The sequence below is a fragment of the Micromys minutus genome, assembly GCF_963924665.1.
Source record: "Micromys minutus genome assembly, chromosome: 4".
Taxonomy (NCBI): domain Eukaryota; kingdom Metazoa; phylum Chordata; class Mammalia; order Rodentia; family Muridae; genus Micromys; species Micromys minutus.
The window spans coordinates 1,186,711-1,205,775 of NC_137973.1; the positions used below are offsets into that span (position 1 = coordinate 1,186,711).

A 19,065-nucleotide genomic window follows, 5' to 3' on the forward strand; every position below is an offset into this window, starting at 1 on the left:
AAATAGTGTTCAAAGTACTGGGTTATTAAGCTAATTTTTTGAACATTTCTATTCAAATGGATAGTCTACATCTGAGAGCTACAGAAGCAAAAGCAGAGATAAGAACAACAACCAAAAAAAAAAAAAAAAAAAAAAAAAAAAAAAATCAGGCAGCAGTATGTGCAAAGAAAGAGCCCAGATAGAATTTCTGAAAAGAAGCTGCCAAGGTGTCCAGGACACACACAGCAAGATGCTCAGCATCACTCATGCAGGAATTCATGCAAGTAAAAACTCAAACCTTGAGGTGCTACAGTGAAAATACATAAAAGTACATATTGAAGACGATGTATATGAACTTAGAACTTACTGTTTGAGGAAAGTACAATGATACAGATGCTACAGAAAACAAAACAATGCCTCCAAAATTACTAGAATTATTATACATTAAGTATATTCATATAGCCAAGTAGCGATCATTTAAATATTATTAAGGTGGTAAATTTTACATGTATTTTATAGATACAGTTTAAAACTCAGGCTTACCTTGGCAATCTAATCTTTCTGACTGTGCATTCCTTGAGCTGAATTTAGACAAGTCTCGAGTTTATTTGTACAACTATATATTTTTTTGTAAATCTTCAAGTAAAACTATAGAAATCTGGGATCTTTTATATAATTATTCGTTCCCTTTAAGCAGAACTTGTATATTTAAGTTAGAGAATACCATTGCAGGCTATAGAAAATGAAATCGTGAATAAAGAGAACTATGATATTGAAAGATACAAGAGAGGAGCTGACAATCTCAGTAAAATTACCAGGAATTTTTACTAATAGAATAGAGAACATGGACTGAGTCATTATTAGTAGTGAAGGGTAGGGTGGTTGATGTGCAACATCAAAGTGAGGATGTTTTCATGCCTTAAGAGCCCACAAACAACAACCTCCTAAACAACCCTAACTGAAGGGGGCAGTGCTGATGCTAAGGTCCTGTTTCCCAGTTGGTTCTTGATCTGTCAGTTAAGAAAGCCAGGGGCCAATTTCTGGGCAGAAGGTATAGGTGGGACTTCCTGGTCTCAGAAGAAAAAGGCCGACACAGGGAGGAGAGAAAGAGTTTTGCCGTGCTTTGGCAGAAGAAGAACACAGCAACCATGTGAGGTCTGGGGAGTGCTAGAGCCTGTGGCCAGTACTACAGGCTAGTAGCCAGGGATGTTTGACAGGGTTTAGGTAGGACTAGCCACTGAAGTTAGGGAGGCTGGGAGAAGCTGAGATAAAAATATTATTAAGGGCATGCTTTTCCAGGTGGGAAATAACATCATCCAGCAATGTAACAAAAGGCCAGTTGTCTGTGTCTGTTTTGTCTACATATTCAAGGGGAGCCTGGTGAGGGATAGTGGCGGCTGATCCCAGAGCAAAGACGGTAGACTAAAACAACACACAATACCCAGTCCAAGGTGCAATGATGTGCTCAGCGCTTATAGGGAAGTTAGCCTAGGTTCAAGCAAGGGAAAGAGAGACCTGAGAATCTTCCCAAAGCAGATTACATCCTCAAAGATGGTGTAAATCCCTGGCACTGATGATTCCTAGCACTTCTCTAAAGGTTCTAGGTGGGTTGCAATCCAGGGAAAATTGATAGGGAACTCAGTCCCTGAGCAGGAAGAAACAAGGACACAACTGGCAGCTACACATGTTTTCTACTTAGAAATTCTAGAGAAAAGGAAAATCTGAGACAGACCTAATGACAGACTCTAGTGAAGTGGTTGGATTGTAAGTAAAACTAAGAACTTGGTAGCTGTTGCCAATCAAAACATCTTTTTCAAAGGTTCTACTCTTGAGAAACGGTTCAGTGTTTAAAGGGTATTTGCTCTTGTAGAGGACCCAGGTTTGGTTCCCAACATCTCCACAGTGTCTTACAACTCTATATAATTCAAGTTCTAGGGACTCAGATCTAATACCATTTTCTGGACTGCACAGGCATCAGGCATGCACATGAAGAACAAGCACACACCAGGAAAAACTCTCAGACACAAACATTTTTACAAACAATCTTTAAAATAAGAAGGTCTGATTCCAAACAATAGCACAATTGTAAAACCTGCCAAGACAACGTCACAATAATAAAAATCTACAAACACAAACAGAAGAGAGACAATATTTTATTTTGATGAGTTGTATTACAAGTCTGATGATAATGACTAAATACCTATTTAAAACAAAAATACACATGAAATTCTCTCCTTTGTGTTGTGAAAAATGTATTAGCTTGTGAATAAGCAAGAAAATGTGCTTATGAGTATGTACCACATACTAATGTGGAAACAATCTAGCTATTAGAGGACAGCCAAGAAACAAGGTAGAGTATATGATAAAGATGCTATTTCAAAATAAGTGGAGTAGCTGGACATGAGCACCAAGACCTGTAAGCTCAAAGCTCAGCAAGTAGAGGAAGGGGATCATGAGTCTGAGACCAGTCTTCATCACAAACAAAGTCCCTGGCTCAAAACAAGTATGGAATAGCAAGATAACAGGGTGTGTTGTTTTATATATATACAAATTTAAATCAAATAAAAAAGCAGAATTACTGTCCAGTATATATTTTTGTATTCTGACCATGCGGAATAAGGGGTGCTAGTTATAGGTGCATAGGAAGATCCTCTTAATTTTTTTAAAAATAAAACTAAAATGTATGGAACTTAATTAGATATCAACTTTACTGCACAATCAGAATAATCTATTTAAATGACCTGGAACTATTCATTTTACAGTCTGTGCTTTCTTACTATTTTAAAGTGAGAGAATTAGCATTTGCCTGGGAATAATGGTGACTCTTTACTGCTCAGGAGTGTGGGTGGTTGGGAGAAATTTTTTTTTAATTTGGAAGTGAAAAGCAATTCTGAACCTCATAAATACTTCAGAAGAAGAGAGCCTGCCATGTAAACACATTAGCACAAATAATCTTTGGTGATAATTGATTCAAACTTGCCGACCTTGGATACACTGAATGCCTTTTCTTTTTTCACAATAAGCTGCTAGGTGAATTCAGGGTGAAATTATAATATAAAAAGCCTCTCTCTACATGACTATCTGAACAAGGTGAAGCTTTCTCTTTGCTTGTCTGAATTATTCAACTTAAGCAAGGCATATTACAGCAGGAAAGATTATCATTTTACCCAAGGCCACAGTTGGTGATGGGTTATCTGAATCAGAAGTTGTGAAGTATCACGGACTCATGACTAATCTAAATGTTTTTAAAAATCTAATTCTGATTATTTTAAGAGAGTTTTGGCCTTTAAAGATATATACATTGAGGAGTGTAAATCAAACAGACTTAGAGCAGTTTGGGAAAACTGGAATAGACATATCAGGAAATAAACAAAAATCAGATATAAAAACTCATGAGAAAATATATTTTTTAAAAAATTTGGTCTAGGGAAATTCAGTAATTATAAAGTTCACATATGTTCACATTCCCAGCTCCGCAAAACTTCTATCTCTGATTAGTGAACCAAAATGTGATGACTCAGAAGAATTAACCAATGTAAAAAAAAGTGGGGGAAGAAAATAAAGACCTCTAATAAAAGACTTTTCCATAAAAAGATGTGTGGCAAAGACTACCTTCCCAGACATGAGGCCTGGGTCTTATGCCTTTTTTTCTTTTAATCTGGTGTGCGTGTGTATTTATGTGTGTGTCTGTGTGTGTGTGTTTGCATATATCTGGAGATGGACCTTTCTCAATTGCTTTTCTCTATCTATCTATCTATCTATCTATCTATCTATCTATTATTATTATTATTATTATTATTATCTATCATCTATCTATCTATCTATCTTGTACCTATTTATCTACTTTTGAGACAGACCTGAAGCAAGTGGAGAGCTGGTGAGCAACAGAGTGGTTTCAAAGTAATTAGATTACACAATTCATTTAACTGCAACCATAATATGATGAGTAGATTGTGATACAAATTCATACAGAGACACACATACACAGATATAAATAATGAATCCTTAAGAGAAAAGAAAGTGTAGAACCCAGAGCAAAGAAAACTTGCAGTGGCATGAAAAATTGTTATACAGTGATAAAGGGATCAATCAATGAGGGAGACATAGAAATTCTAAGATGAACACAGTGAACCACAGAGCAGTGCAGTACACGATAAGGTCTGGCAACACTGAAGGATGATGAGCAAATGGTCCATCATCCATTTACATCCATTACAGCTGGAGACTGTAACACTGTACCAAGAAGTGAGACCAAAGTGGAAAATCAGCAAGAATAAGAAAATGACCCATGGATCAATGTGTCCTAATTAATCCGTAGACTATTTTAAGAAAATTCCATCTAACAAAAGCAGAGTATGTATTTTCTTCAATTGTTAGTGAAATGTGTATTAAGATAATGTCTATTTCACAGAACAATGTTGGGATACATGTTTTATGAAAATCTTTTTTGACCATTCTTCCAAAGACAACTTTTGGCAGGCCTTTCAGCAAAATTACTAATACCCCCTTAAGCTCTTTAAAGATTGTGTACTTAACCTGCTCTCCTATTGTGTATTTGGCCTATTTAAATTTAACCTGCCTTTAAGAGAACAATATAGCCAGCTATACTTGCCTTGGATTTCTCATATAAACAGCCTTTACAACTTAAGAAAGATGCTTAGCTTTTATCTTAAATTATGTACTCTTCCTTGACCCTAACCCAGAATGAAGTATGTATGAATGTGCGTGCTATGGTAATCATTACCTCAAAATAGCCAAGAGGTTGAAAGCAACTTTAAAGGCAATATCTACCATACATTTGACAAATAACGTAGATACAGCTCAATTGCATGGGTTTGTAGTGTTGTCTGCCATTGTGAGTCAGATGGGATGAGTTAAGTTTCCTCCCTTAAAAAAATCTGCTAAGAATTTTTGTAAAGAATCCCTCATTCTCCTCCTTACTGTGTTTTCTGTGCTGTTCATCAAATACAGAACAAAATCCTTTTCATGGACAGACAAAGGGAAAGGCACAGATTCAGACATAGAGGTTTAGGGACAGGTACAATAAGGACAGAGCAGACAGACTCCAACAGAGAGCTCATAGATGTATTAGTAACTATGAACTACCGGCTGATGGAAGGCATGTGTAGATTTATATTAAGGTTATATGTGATTTGACAGTGGAGAGATAAGCAGGTGGAAGGTTAGAAAACCAGAAGAGGAAGAGGAAAAGGGATTCCGGGGAGAAGCAGGATGGAGATGGAAAAGGAGGATCTAGATCCAGGTGGCCGTAATAGATGATGGGTGGATATGAATATTTTTAAGGGTTTCTGAAGGTCATTTTATCTCATATGAAAGAACAGTTTGTATCTTTATCCATCGGATGTAATCTTATTGTGTAGAGGGCTTGTGGATTGAGAATTTAATACATAAATATACATAAAAAGCTACCAGGCTTTAGAGTCATGTTTGTGCCGGGAAGTGGAGGAAAGAAACACACTGAGGTGGTCATGTCTACTTGGGACAGAAGCACCAGGGCAGGCAGAGAATTGCCTGAGAAGGGAAACCTGTGGAGAATACATCTTGCCAATTATGTGACAAAGGCCGTGCACTCGGCAATACACTTAGAGTAGGATCTACGAATGAGACACCGGGGTCCGATAAAGAGATGAGTCCTAATTTGAAAATTTACCTCAACAGGCATGGTTAGATTAGAAAACTAAAACTTGGGCTCATTTGAAGTCCAATTAATCCAAGGGGAAGCAATTGTGTTTACATATCTTTATGTGATATGAATGTATTTTAGTATTCTCTGAGGTTACCTTTAATTTGTTATGTGATTCAAAAGAAATGGAAATGCATTGAATAATAAAATTATACAGAATATTGTTCTTTCTGTGGAATCAGGGTTATCATAATTTAACAAGAACATTCCCAAACTCTTAGAAACTAAGTAAACATTAAGAAATGGTTCATGACTCAAAGAAGAAATGTTGACAGAAAAATACATTGGGCTGAATTAAAATAAATGCAACGTATTAAAATCCATACTAAAGCAGCGCTGAGAAAAAAATTTAAAGCTAAACCTGTGTATTAGAATATAAAATCAGCTTCAAGTCTAAGCTTTCACCAAGATTTATTTTTACAAAAGCAAAAGAAAAATAAGCAAAGCAGCAATAAAGAAGAAAATAAGATAACAGAAATCATGAAAATGAAAGCAACAGACTTTTCAATGCATGGGAGTTGGTTTTTAACAGATCAATAACATGGACAAACCCCTAAGAACACTGATAAAAGAAAAAGAGAAGATGCTGATGATCTGCATAAGAAAGGAATAGGTGGTACCCAGAGGTGCTGGAAGGATGGGGAGGCATAATACCCAAATCACACACTTGAATTCCGCGACTTAAATGAAGCGTACTGACTCCCTGGAAGCACAAAGCCTACCACAGGGCATCTAAAAATTAAACAGGGATTGAAGTCTACTGAAACTACCCGGGCATTTGAAACTGTAACTTTAAAAGGTCAAAGGAGAAATACACTACAGCATAGAAGGTTTCACAAGAGAAATCTACCAACTTTCAATGGAACTAATAAAAATCAATTTTCTTGCAAAAACTATAAGAGGAAGGAATGGTTTATTTCAAAGATTTGATTTTAGTCTAATACTAAAACAATATTGATAGTATCAGAATCTTTACAGAATAATATATAAATAAATATAAATGCATGTATCTCAAACAAATATTAACAATTAGAATCCGGGCATCAATAAATTAATTACATGTTATAACCAAGTAAAGTTTACTACAGAAATGTTAGGCTGATTTAGAATTCAAAAACTGATGAATGTGATACATCCAGTTAAGAAAGAAAAATTTCATAATTGTGCTGGCTAGTTTTATGTTAACTTGACACAAGCTCAAGCCATCTGAAAGGAAGTAACCTCAGAGAGAAAAATGCTTTCATAAGATAGGCTTGAGGGAAAGCTTGGAAGGTATTTTCTTTGTTAGTGAATGGTAGAGGATAGCTTAACCAGTTGTGGTGACACCTCTGAGCATGATCCTGTATTATAAAAAATAGTAGGCTGACTAAGTCACAGAGAGCTTTGTACCAGGTCTTGCCCTAACTTCCTTCAGTGAAAGTGTAAGCCAAATACGCCATTTGACCCACATCTTGCTTTTTTGGGGATGGCATTTCATTTCAGCAGTAGAAGTCTTAACTAAGATAATAATCATATTAACTGATGCAGAAAAAAAACCAGTTTTCAAAATCAAATGTATATTTATGATTAAACAATATGAAAGGCAGGATGAAAGAAATTCTCACTTTGGTAGAGTACCAATGAGAACTGTCCAGATAACTGCATCAATGGTGAAAGTTACACTCTCTCTCTCCCATAAAACTGGAGAAAATTCAGGAAATGTGCTTACTGTTCTGTGCAGTACAGTAACCACATAGCTTAAAGTGAAGAAAACAGACAACAAACTGTAGCTATTTATAGGTGACATGATTAATCCATAGAGAAAAATCCCAGGAAACCATAAAAATTTCAAGACTAAACATAGATCTAAATAAGATTATAGGATATAATCATTGGAGATATTATATATGTATGTGTGTGTGCGTGCGTGTGTGTGTGTGTGTGTGTGTGTGTGTGTGTGTGTGAGTGTGTATCATGAGTGGATGTGTACCCAGGAAAAACTGAAAATATAAATTTTACCAATACAGATGCCTATACTGGCAATGAGCAAGATACTCAAAGAAACCAAATATCTAAATCAAGGAAAAAAACAAGGGCTAGAAGACTCAGCACAGCAAGATATCAATTTTCTTTGTATTGATATATCTTTAATATAATTTGTATGAAAATCCCAGTAAGGTATTTTTACAGATATATGTAAGAGTATTTTAAAATTTATACAGAAATATGAATAATCTAAAATATTTAATATAATTTTGAGAAAGAAAATTATGGGCACAGTGAGAGGAATAAACTGCTGAATTTTAATACAGCTATAATAATCCCATGATGCTCAAAGAGGGCTAAACATTTAAATCAATGGAGTGGTATAAAAAGTCAAAAGTAGACAGAAAAAATATGCTTTCATAGGAGGTGTAGCCTAGTAGTTAAGTAAACTTGCTGTTATTCGAGGATTTGAATTCAGTTTCTAGCACCAACATCAAGCAGCTCACACCTCCGTCTAACTCAAGCTCCAGGTCATCTTTCTGTCCTTCAGAGCACCTGCACATACATGATGCACATTCACAGAGACACAAAAATAGACATAAATCTAAAAACATATATGTCTTCTATTAATTTTACACAAAGGTGCAACAGCAATTGGAAGAAAGCAAGATAGGCTTTTTAGCAAGTGGTGATGATGATGTGTGTGTGTGTATTGCAGTAAATATTAAAAAATAAAAACGGTTTATCTCTTTATCAGCCCTGAGGTCTCACACCTCAGGCCCGACCCTGATAGGGAGCCACACACACCTGTTACCCGATCTGAACCACCACCATGGCCCAACTTGTCCATGCAACTTTCCTCCCTGGTGGTTTACTACCGCCTGTTCTCTGCCTCTGTACGGGGATGTGTCTCTACCCCAAAATTCCACAAACACAACTCTACAGCCCGATAGCTTTTTCATACAGGTTTATATATCCAACTCTCAATCTACAAACGCTGTACACAACAAGATTGTATCAAATAGACAAAGATACAAAGTGCCCTTATATATGAAACATTAGACCTGTAAAATCCTTAATGACCAATCAAACCCACCTGGGTCTAGCTGGTCCTTGGAAAGCTCCATGTTGCCATGACTTCCACCCTCCTACCTCTCACCTCTCAGATCTTTGCTCTCTATACCTCCCTTGCCCCACCCAGTCACTGGCTTTCCTTTATTTTACTAATTAAAATGGGAAGGTTCTGATGAAGTCACCCACCTCTTGAGTATGTGACTGGGCAGCCCTTCTTGGGGAAGTGGAATTAACATTAAAATATAAACAGGTTCATATATATATATATGTGTGTGTGTGTGTGTGTGCATATTTTAAAATGGACTAGAATTGTCTCTTTTTATTCAAAAATTTATTCAAATAGATTAAAAATTAAAATATGATTATAAAAATTTTACTTACAATGAACACCCTTTACAATCTAGAGGCAAAGTGTTACTAGACTTGACACCAAAAGCACAAATGAAAATTTGATAAGGTGGACTTCATTAAAATAAAAATGTTATTGTTTGTGCAAATGCAAAATGGGCTTTAGAAGGCATGTCATGGGACTTACAAAACACTCTCAGATGATGCTGAATTTGCCAGATCATGGGCCATATATTTCACAGCAACAGATATGTGAGTCTGTTTGGCTCTGAACTATCTCAAACTCTGTGTCTTCATGGATAAATCACATTCTGTGATTTTTATGTGATTATTAATCTAGAAAAATAAAGGTGATAATCTGATTCCTACTAGAGGAATAACAGAAAGCTCTAAAGCCAATTTTATAGCTAACTAAAATATCAACAACAACAAAACAAAAAAATTGATTTAAATATATATTTAATTCAAATATGATACAAAGATTAATTCAAATTCCACTTTGGTTGAAGCATTAGCCATTACGATGGAAAAAAAAAGTCCAACCTAAATATAAAATCTCATTTTGCATTAATCTTATAGCCAGAACAAAATTTTTATGAACATACTGTTTCATTTAAATTTCTTTCTTTCTTAGAGAAATTTTCCTCCTCATATTTTCAAAACATAATTTCAAATTAATTTCAGCCAATAGGCATGACCACCATAGCTACAAGAATTACTATGGGAATTTAATTGTTATTTATTTAATTAATGTGGATTTAAATGTGTTATTATTAGTTTGAGGATTATTAAGAGGCGTTTTCCAGTTCTCTGGTCTAATAGAAATAAAGTGACTTGTCTTCTATGAGTGACATATGTGCTACAGATTCAAGTTTATTTTTATGTTTTACCTGCCCTTTTTTTCTAACAAAAACAAGAGAATAAACTAACTTGAAATATGGGTTGGGCTTGGTGGTGTCTATTTCTAAGTCCAGAAATTTGGGAAGTTAACATAGTAGGGTCTCAATTCTATGACCTGCTTGGACCACTTTGAGCTTAATACTAACCTGGGCAACTTGGTGAAACTTTCTCAAAAGAAAAAAATTATTTTAAAAGGGCCATGAGTATAGTTCAATGGTAAAGTTTTTCTTAATATGTATAAAAATCTCTGAGTTCAATTCCTATAAAATAAAAATAGGAATCACAAATTATATTTAGAAATATATATTTTATCAGGAATAAGTGAATCCTAAGAAGCAAATTAATTTTATACAGGAATAATAGCTGTGAGAACACAGCTCGAGACTAAAGTAGTTGCTTTATATATATGTTCCTGACTTTTATCCCTAGATCCATAAGGAAAAAATAGGGTGAAATAAATTATCTTATCTTAATTAAAATGACTTGTCCAGTGGCATGTTGTGTGCTGTTGGGGATATCTTTCAAAACAGTGGTAAGGAAACATTATTCACTGTTTTAGTTAGAGTTTCATTGCTACAAAGAGACAGCATGACCATGGTTGCTCTTATTAAAAAAACAAAACAAACAAAACATTTAATTGCAGCTGACTTATAGTTTCAAGTGTTTAGTCCCTTATCAGCATGCAGGCAGACATGGTGCTAGAGCAAGAGTTGAGAGTTCCCTTTATCTTCCGGCAGCAAGCAGAAGATAATCTGTGACACTGGGTAGAGCTTGAGCACAGGAGACTTCAATGCCAGCCCCTACACTTACATACACAAGTCCACACCTACTCCAAAATCACCACACCTCCTAATAGTGCCACTCTTTATAGACCAAGGATTAAAAAACATGAAGTTATGGGAGCCATATCTAATCAGTCTACACACTTTGAAATTATTAAATCTTAAACTTGAAATTAGTAAATTCTATGGCATAGAAGATACCTAAAATTTTACATTTATTTCAAAAACATATTTATATGTATATATCTGTGTGAGTGTGTGCTATGTGTGTGGTTGGATACTCAAAAAGACCTGGAAACACCAGATCCTAGTGAGTTTGCGTTACTGATAAGCTGCTTGATGTAGGTGCTGGGAACTGAACGTGGACCCATCTCTCCAGTCTCAGGAAAATACTTTTCAATAACTTTTCTTAAAGTGTATTTTCACTGATTTTCAGGGCAGCAAGTAATATAGCACATCTTTTACTACTAAAAAATTCTGTGACCCTGGGCAAATCATAAACTTATTACAGGTTTTAATCTCATTCTCTATAAAGAAAAGGTTAAAAGACCTTACAAGGAAAGAGAACCTCAGACCAATCTCACTTATGAACATTGATGCAAAAATACTCAACAAAATCCTTGCAAACCGAATCCAAGAACACATCAAGATGATCATTCACCATGACCAAGTAGGCTTCATCCCTATGATGCAGGGATGGTTTAATATAAGGAAATCCATCAATATAATCCACCATATAAACAAACTCAAAGAACAAAATCACATGGTCACCTCACTAGATGCTGAGAAAGCATTTGACAAAATTTAACACCCCTTCATGTTAAAAGTTCTGGAAAGAACAGGAATCCAAGGTCCATACCTAAACAAAATAAAAGCAATATACAGCAAACCAACAGCCAACATCAAACTTAACGGTGGGAAACTTGAAGCAATCCCACTAAAATCAGGGACTCGACAAGGCTGCCTACTCTCCCCCTACCTATTCAAAATAGTACTGGAAGTCCTGGCTGGAGCAATTAGAGAGCAAAAGGAGATCAAGGGGATACAAATCGGAAAGGAAGAAGTAAAAACATCACTCTTTGCAGATGACATGATAGTGTACTTATGTGACCCCAAAAATTCCACCAGAGAACTCCTACAGCTGATAAACAAGTTCAGCAAAGTGGCTAGATACAAAATTAACTCAAACAAATCAGTAGCCTTTCTATATTTAAAGGACAAACATGTGGAGAAAGAAATTAGGGAAAAGATACCCTTCACAATAGTCACAAAAATTATGAAATACCTTGGTGTGACTCTAACTAAGCAAGTGAAGGACCTGTATGACAAGAACTTCAAACCTCTAAAGAAGGAAATCAAGGAAGATCTCAGAAAATAGAAAGATCTCCCATGCTCATGGATTGGAAGGATCAACATTTTAAAAATGGCCATTCTACCAAAAGCAATCTACAGATTCAACGCAATCCCCATCAAAATTCCAACCCAGTTCTTCATTGAGTTGAAAAGAGCAATGTGCAATTTCATCTGGAATAACAAAAGACCAAGAATAACAAAATCCATCCTCAACAACAAGAAAACATCTGTGGGAATCACTATTCCTGATCTCAAGCTATATTACAAGGCAATTGTGCTGAAAACTGCATGGTACTGGTACAGAAATAGGCATGTGGATCAATGGAACAGAGTAGAAGATCCAGAAATGAACCCTCACGTATATGGTCACCTGATTTTTGACAAAGGAGCAGTAAACATTCAATGGAAAAAGGACAGCCTATTCAACAAATGGTGCTGGTCCAACTGGCACTCAGCATGCAAAAGAATGAAAATAGACCCTTTCTTATCTCCTTGTACAAAGCTCAAGTGTAAGTGGATCAAAGATCTCCACATTAAACTTCTAAGAGTGGTCATGGCTGAATATATTGCGTGCATACAGATCAGGATATATGTTCTATTCCACTTTGTGTCATAGGTTTAATAAAGAATGTTTAGAGGTAGATATTTTAGAAGTCCTTAGGATCTAAAAATGATAACCCAAATAATGTAATTAAAAATAAACTAAATGAAGGACATTAATAATTAATAATTAGTATCAACATTCACTTTCAAATGTTGGTGTATTGATTTTGTTCAGGTGGTAATGTCATACAAGTGAACATATGAGCAAAACTTAAAACCACAAGACTAAATGTAAGGTTATCCCACTAATATCATTATTTCAAGAAGTGAGAGCAAGAAGTCTGTATTTAAAAGTTGGTGAAAAATAAAACAGTAACTAATATTTGCATCACAGTTAAAGAGAGAGCCAGTCAAACATTTCAATGGCTACAGCAAAATGATAGAGACACTCAATAGATGATCAGAAAAAAAAGGGTCATAGGGATGAAGCAACTAAATTGAAACAAACAAAGTGTGCTCTTATTTCTCTGCAAGAGTACATCCAAATAAACTTCTTCTTTTATAAATTGCTTTGATTGTGGTGTTTTTTCACAGCAAGTAAAATATAGCCAGCACACAGAAATACTCAAAGGTTAATATAATATTGATACTCTTTTACAGGAATTCCTACTGGCTTGTCTCCTAGGAGATTCTAAGCCCTCTTAAAAATCAGCATTAAACACTACAATGGATCACTATTTTTTGCTTATTTCTGAAAAGAAAATAGTATACATTGACATTATAATGTCAAGAATAAAAAAATTATCTTGTTCCTTTAACAAATCTAGCAATATAAGCTAAGATGGCAGATTAAAGATCTCATCATTAAAACTCAATGAAAAAAAATAGTGAAGTTAATATATTTTTATTCTCCAAGAGACAAGATTTTTGCATAAATTTATCAAGCCAGGAGTGATTTTTTAAATAATTTTTATTGGATAATCTATGCACTTACAATTCATATTTTATCTTTTTTCCACCCTTCTCTGTAGATTGTGCTGAAGCTATTTGTATTTTAATGTTAATTTCAGTTCCCCAAGAAGGGATGCCTAGTCACATGACTCCAACTGATGCTTCCCATTTTAATTAGTAAAATATAGGAAAGTCAGTGACTGGGCGGGGCAAAGTAGGGTGAGAGCACTGAGAGGTCTGAGGTCAGGGGACTGGTGTGAACGTCATGGCAAAATGGTGGTTCCCAAGGACCAGCTAGACACAGGTGATATTGATTGGCATTAAATAACTATGAACATTAAGGATTTTATAGGTCTAATATCTCATATAAAAGAGCAGTTTGTATCTTTGTCTATTTTATGTAATCTTGTTGTGTAGAGGGTTTGTGGATTGAGAGTTTAATATATAAACCTGAATGAAAAGCTATCAGGCTGTAAAGTTGTGTTTATGTGCGATTTTGGTGTAGAGAAACACACTGGAACAGAGGCAGAGAACAGGCAGTAGAAAACCGCCAGAGAAGGGAGTTACACAAACAAGTTGGGCCATGGGGGTGGCTTGAACTTGGGAGCTCAAGCCAAGTGATGGAGGTGTCTGTGGCTCCTTATCAGGGTCAGGCCTGAGGAGTGAGTCCTCAGAACCGATAGAGAGATAAACCTTTTTTTTTTAATTTTTTTTATTTTTTAACATTTACTACAACACTTCTCTCTTGCCTTGCTCCATAAAGATGTCCACATTCCCAACCATCCACTCCTACCTTATCGCCTTGGCATTCCACTACACTGAGGAAATGAGTTTTTGCTGGACCAAAGGCCTCTCCTCCCATTATATGCCAGACAATGCCATCCTCTGCTACATATGCACCTGAAGCCATAGGTCTCTCCATGTGTACACATTGGTTGGTGTGTTAGTCCCTGGGAGCTCTGGGGAGTTTGGTTGGTTGATATTGTTGTTCTTCTCATGGGGTTGCAAACCCTTTCAGCTCCTTTAGTTCTTTCTCTAGCTCCTCCATTGGGGTCCCTCTACTCAGCTGGAGGGTTAGCTGTGAGCATCCTCACCTGTATCAATATGGCTCTGGCAGAGCTTCTAAAGAGGCATCCATATCAGGCTCCTGCCACTAAGCACTTCTTAGCATGAGCAATAGTACAAACGCAAAAGAAGAAAAGCACACAAACATAATTCTACCTCTAACAACAAAAATAACAGAAAACAGCAATCACTATTCCTTAATATTCCTTAATATTCCTTAATATCAATAGATTCATATTCCTAATAAAAAGATATAAACTAAGAGACTGGATGTGTAAAACTGACCCAGCATTTTGCTACATATAGGAAACTCATCTCAGTGACAATGACAGACACTATCTCAGAGTAAAAGGTTGGGGAAACATTTTCCAAGCAAATGGTCCCAAGAAACATGCTGGAGTAGTCATTCTACTATTAAATAAAATTGACTATCCACCAAAAGTTATCAAAAAAGATAACAAAGGATAGTTTTAACTCATCAAAGAAAAAAATCTATTCAAGATGAATTCTCAATCCTGATCATGTATGCTCCAAATGCAAGGGCACCCACATCTATAAAAGAAATTTTGCTAAAGCTCAAAAAATATATTGCACCACACAATAATAGTGGGAGACTTTAGCACCCAACTCTTATCATGAAAGAAGAAACTAAACAGAGACACAGTGAAACTAAGGTAAGTTATGAACCAAAGGGATTTAAAAGACATGTATAATACTCTTCATCTTAAACAAACAAAAAAAAATATACCCTTTTCTCAGCACCTCACAGTAACTTCTCCAAAACTGACTATTTAATCAGTCACAAAATAATCCTCAACAGATACAAGAAGATTGAAATAATCCCATACATCCTATCAGAGCACCATGTACTAAGACTGCTCTTTAACAACAACAAAACACAACAGAAAGCCCACATACACATGAAAGCTGAAAATGACTCAATGACAACTTGGTGAAGAAAGACATAAAGAAACTAAACACTTTTTAGGATTTAATGAAAATGAAGGCAAAACATACCCAAACTTAAGGGATACAATGAAAGCAGTGCTAAAAGGAAAACTCATATCTCTGCGTGCCTCCAAAAAGAAACTGGAGAGAACATACATTAGCAGCTTGACAGCACAAATGAAAGCTCTAGAACAAAAAAAAAGAAGCAAATACACCCAAGAGAAGTAGACTACAGGAAATAATCAAGTTCAGAACTGAAATCAACCAAGTAGAAACAAAAAGAACTAGACAAAGAATCAACAAAACTAGGAGCTGGTTCTTTGAGAAAATTAACAAGAAAAATCAACCTTTAGCCAGACTAGCCAGAGGGCACAGAGACCATATCGAAATCAACAAAATCAGAAATAAAAACGGAGACATAACAAAAACTGAGGAAACTCAAGAAATCATCAGATACTACTAAAAAAGCCTATCCATATTCTACAAATCTGGAAAACTTGAAGGAAATGAATCATTTTCTAGTTATAAACCAGGTACCAAAGTTAAGTCAGGATTGGGCAAATTATCTAAACAGTCCCACAACTGCTAAAGAAATAAAAGCAGTCATTAAAAAATCTCCTTCCCCCCAAAAAAAATTCTATCAGACTTTCAAAGAATACTTAATACCAATACTTTTTAAACTATTCCACAAAATAGAAACAGAACAAACATTACCCAATTCATTCTTTGAAGCCACACTTAATAAGCACACCAGGAATAATTTTAACAGAAAATCAGGTAGGAGAGCTAAGAATGGGAGTCCAACTGTAAGGCCTCTCAAATTGGCACGACTTGACTGCGTTAAGCATTCCTGGGGACAGCATTAATAAGTATAAGGGGAGGTCAGGAGGAGAATAGGCTACCATTGCACGCCATGTTCTTAGTGAACTACAAGGAAAAGACTTACAACCTTCCCTCTTCAGTTGCCAAAACAACACAAAACATTGAGGCCACAGAAATCAAGGGCCTTTCCTATGGCAGCAATTCAGAGGAGCCCAGGGAGATCTAACACAAGACCTTTCCTTTCAACTTGGTGCATGTGTGTCGGTGACTCAGTGATTCACAGTGGTTGGTTTGAAGGTTGCTCTTAGGTCTCTGGGTTGCTGTGTATGTTTCTGTACTCAATCTAGAATGTGGAACTCTTTTCTCTACTCTTTAGCTATACTGCAAATATTCTCCTCTTATTCCTATGTCCCTCTTCCTCTCATCTTTATTCCCTCTTCTTTTTATGCTTTGATTATAATTATCATCACTTTTTACAATCTTTAGGGTTTTTGTTTCCTAACAATATCTTAACTTTCTTCTCTTAGCTATTTTACCCACCTTGATTTTATTACTTTTTAACTAACATTTATTCATATCCTCACACACTCTTAATCTAAATCTTATTAACTAAAGCTCCAATATTACATTTTATGGTCAGAGGGGCTACTGTTGTTAACCAACTAGCACAACATTTGTACCTTGGTAATATAAGGTAGCTATGGTATGTCTCATAATTAATATTATAGTCAGAAAATAATATAGGGTCTGCACCAGGCAACTTGAGCTCCTGGACTGAGGAAATCATTTCTGAATTATGCACCTCAACTATACCACAAGCAAGTACCATGTAAAAATTGCAACTGAAAGAAGACAGCTGGTAAAAAATTCAAGCAAGAACATTACCTCAAATGTATACACGTCAATGCAGTAACATTAAAAAAATATAAAAATAAAACATAGCTGGACCAAAATTTCTAACCCTACTACAGTAAGAACATCTAGTGAGAAATTTAGGTGAAATCCCAGATAGATATTTCAGAAGCATGACTTTAAGTATGTTCAAAGAAATCTAAGATTGTAATGTCCCTTTGCAAGTATACAAGCAGCTGAACGAAATAAGGTGGTGCAGGGTAGAAATAGAATGCAATAAAGAGATAGAAACACGGAAGAAAACCCAATTTCAAATGATGTAAGTGAGAAAGACAATAAGCTAAATTAAAAAGAACTCACCAATAGAAAGTCTCACCAATAAAATCAGTCAGGCATAGATAAGGAAAAGGAACTTGAGGACAAGGTAAATGAGCCCAAGCAATCACACAAAGACAAAGATAAAATAACAAAGTATTAAGGAGAATTCTGAGGTATTTGTGACACACTGAAATGGCCACATCTCTTTACACTGTAAAGCTACAGAAAGAATAAACCATGCCAGAACAATGGCATGAGAGAAGGAGGAGGAAGAGAAAAAAAGAAGAGAAAGAGGAAAAAGAAAAAGAAGAGGAAGAAGAGAAGTAAAGAATAAGAAAAGGGAGAAGAAACAACACTACAAAATCAACAAAATAATAAGAATCAACACACTCCTGTCAATATCTCTGATTATTAATGATGTCAATTCCCATTTAGAAGACATAGATGACTAGTTAGAATTTAAAACAAGGAACTATATTTGTTGCCTCCAAGAAATGTATCTCATCAAGATGCAAACACACATGCAAAAGATGGATATCAGAGTAAAAGAACAGAATGAGGTGGTGAGAAAAGAAAGCAGAGGAAACAAACACTTGTCATTGTTCTAATACCTGACAAAATGAACTTTAAGCCAAGATATATGAGAGAAGATGAAAACACACTGACTGGGGAGGAATTCAGCAAGCAGACACTGTAATCTGAGACAGGAGTACTGAGCACAGGGGCTCACAGATCAATCCTAACATAACAGTTGTCTGTGATGTCAGTACCTGACTTTCTCTGATTGACAGGTCTTCCCAACAAAACAATAAAATAAGGTCAGTCTGTGACTAGCAGCCTTCAAATGGGGATGTAGAACTCTCACCTCTGCCTACATGATGCCTGCCTGAACTCTGCCATGTTCCTGCCTTGATTATACTGAACTGGACCTCTGACCTATAAGAGAGCCCCAATTAAATATTGTTTTTAAGACTTAACCTTGGCCATGGTGTTTGTTCACAGCAATAAAATCCTAACTGAGACAGAATTTGGTACAGGGACTGGAGTATTGTTGTGATAAACCTTACTATGTTTGGAAGAACGTGGACTTTGGGACTATGGATTTGGAAAGCAGTAGAATGCTTTAAATGGGACTTAATGGGCCACCCTAGTAAGAATGTGGAAGGTTTTGTTGCTGAGTATGATGTGAACTGTACAGGCCTGGCCCAAGATGTTTCAGTGGAGAAAAAATGCAGAAAGTGGTCTGAAGACTCTCTGTTTTATTTTGGTGAGGAATGTGGCTGCTTTTTGCCATTGTCCAAAGAAGGTAAAGTGAAGGGATTTTGATTGTTTTGAAAAATGAAGTCTCAAAGCAACCTGATGTAAATTCTTTTGTGTGGTTACTAAAGTTTACTCTTACGAAAAGGAGTAAGTTGAGAAAGGATAAATACAAAATACATGGTTCAAGAATTAAAGGTGCAC

General features: G+C 35.8%; 1 protein-coding gene across 2 annotated transcripts in view; it reads right to left on the minus strand.

The window, feature by feature from the left end:
* Positions 1 to 19,065, minus strand: part of GPR149 (G protein-coupled receptor 149) — a gene marked incomplete at both ends in the record, with an annotated part of 58,096 nt that overhangs the window by 3,830 nt on the left and 35,201 nt on the right. The window contains one exon of one of the 2 annotated variants that reach the window (XM_080916418.1): positions 9,344 to 9,406. The exons of the other annotated variant lie outside the window; for it this stretch is intronic. Coding sequence (XP_080772544.1) covers positions 9,344 to 9,406 — 63 coding nt within the window. Of the gene's footprint in view, positions 1 to 9,343; positions 9,407 to 19,065 lie in introns of those variants that run through there. 2 annotated transcript variants of the gene reach the window in all.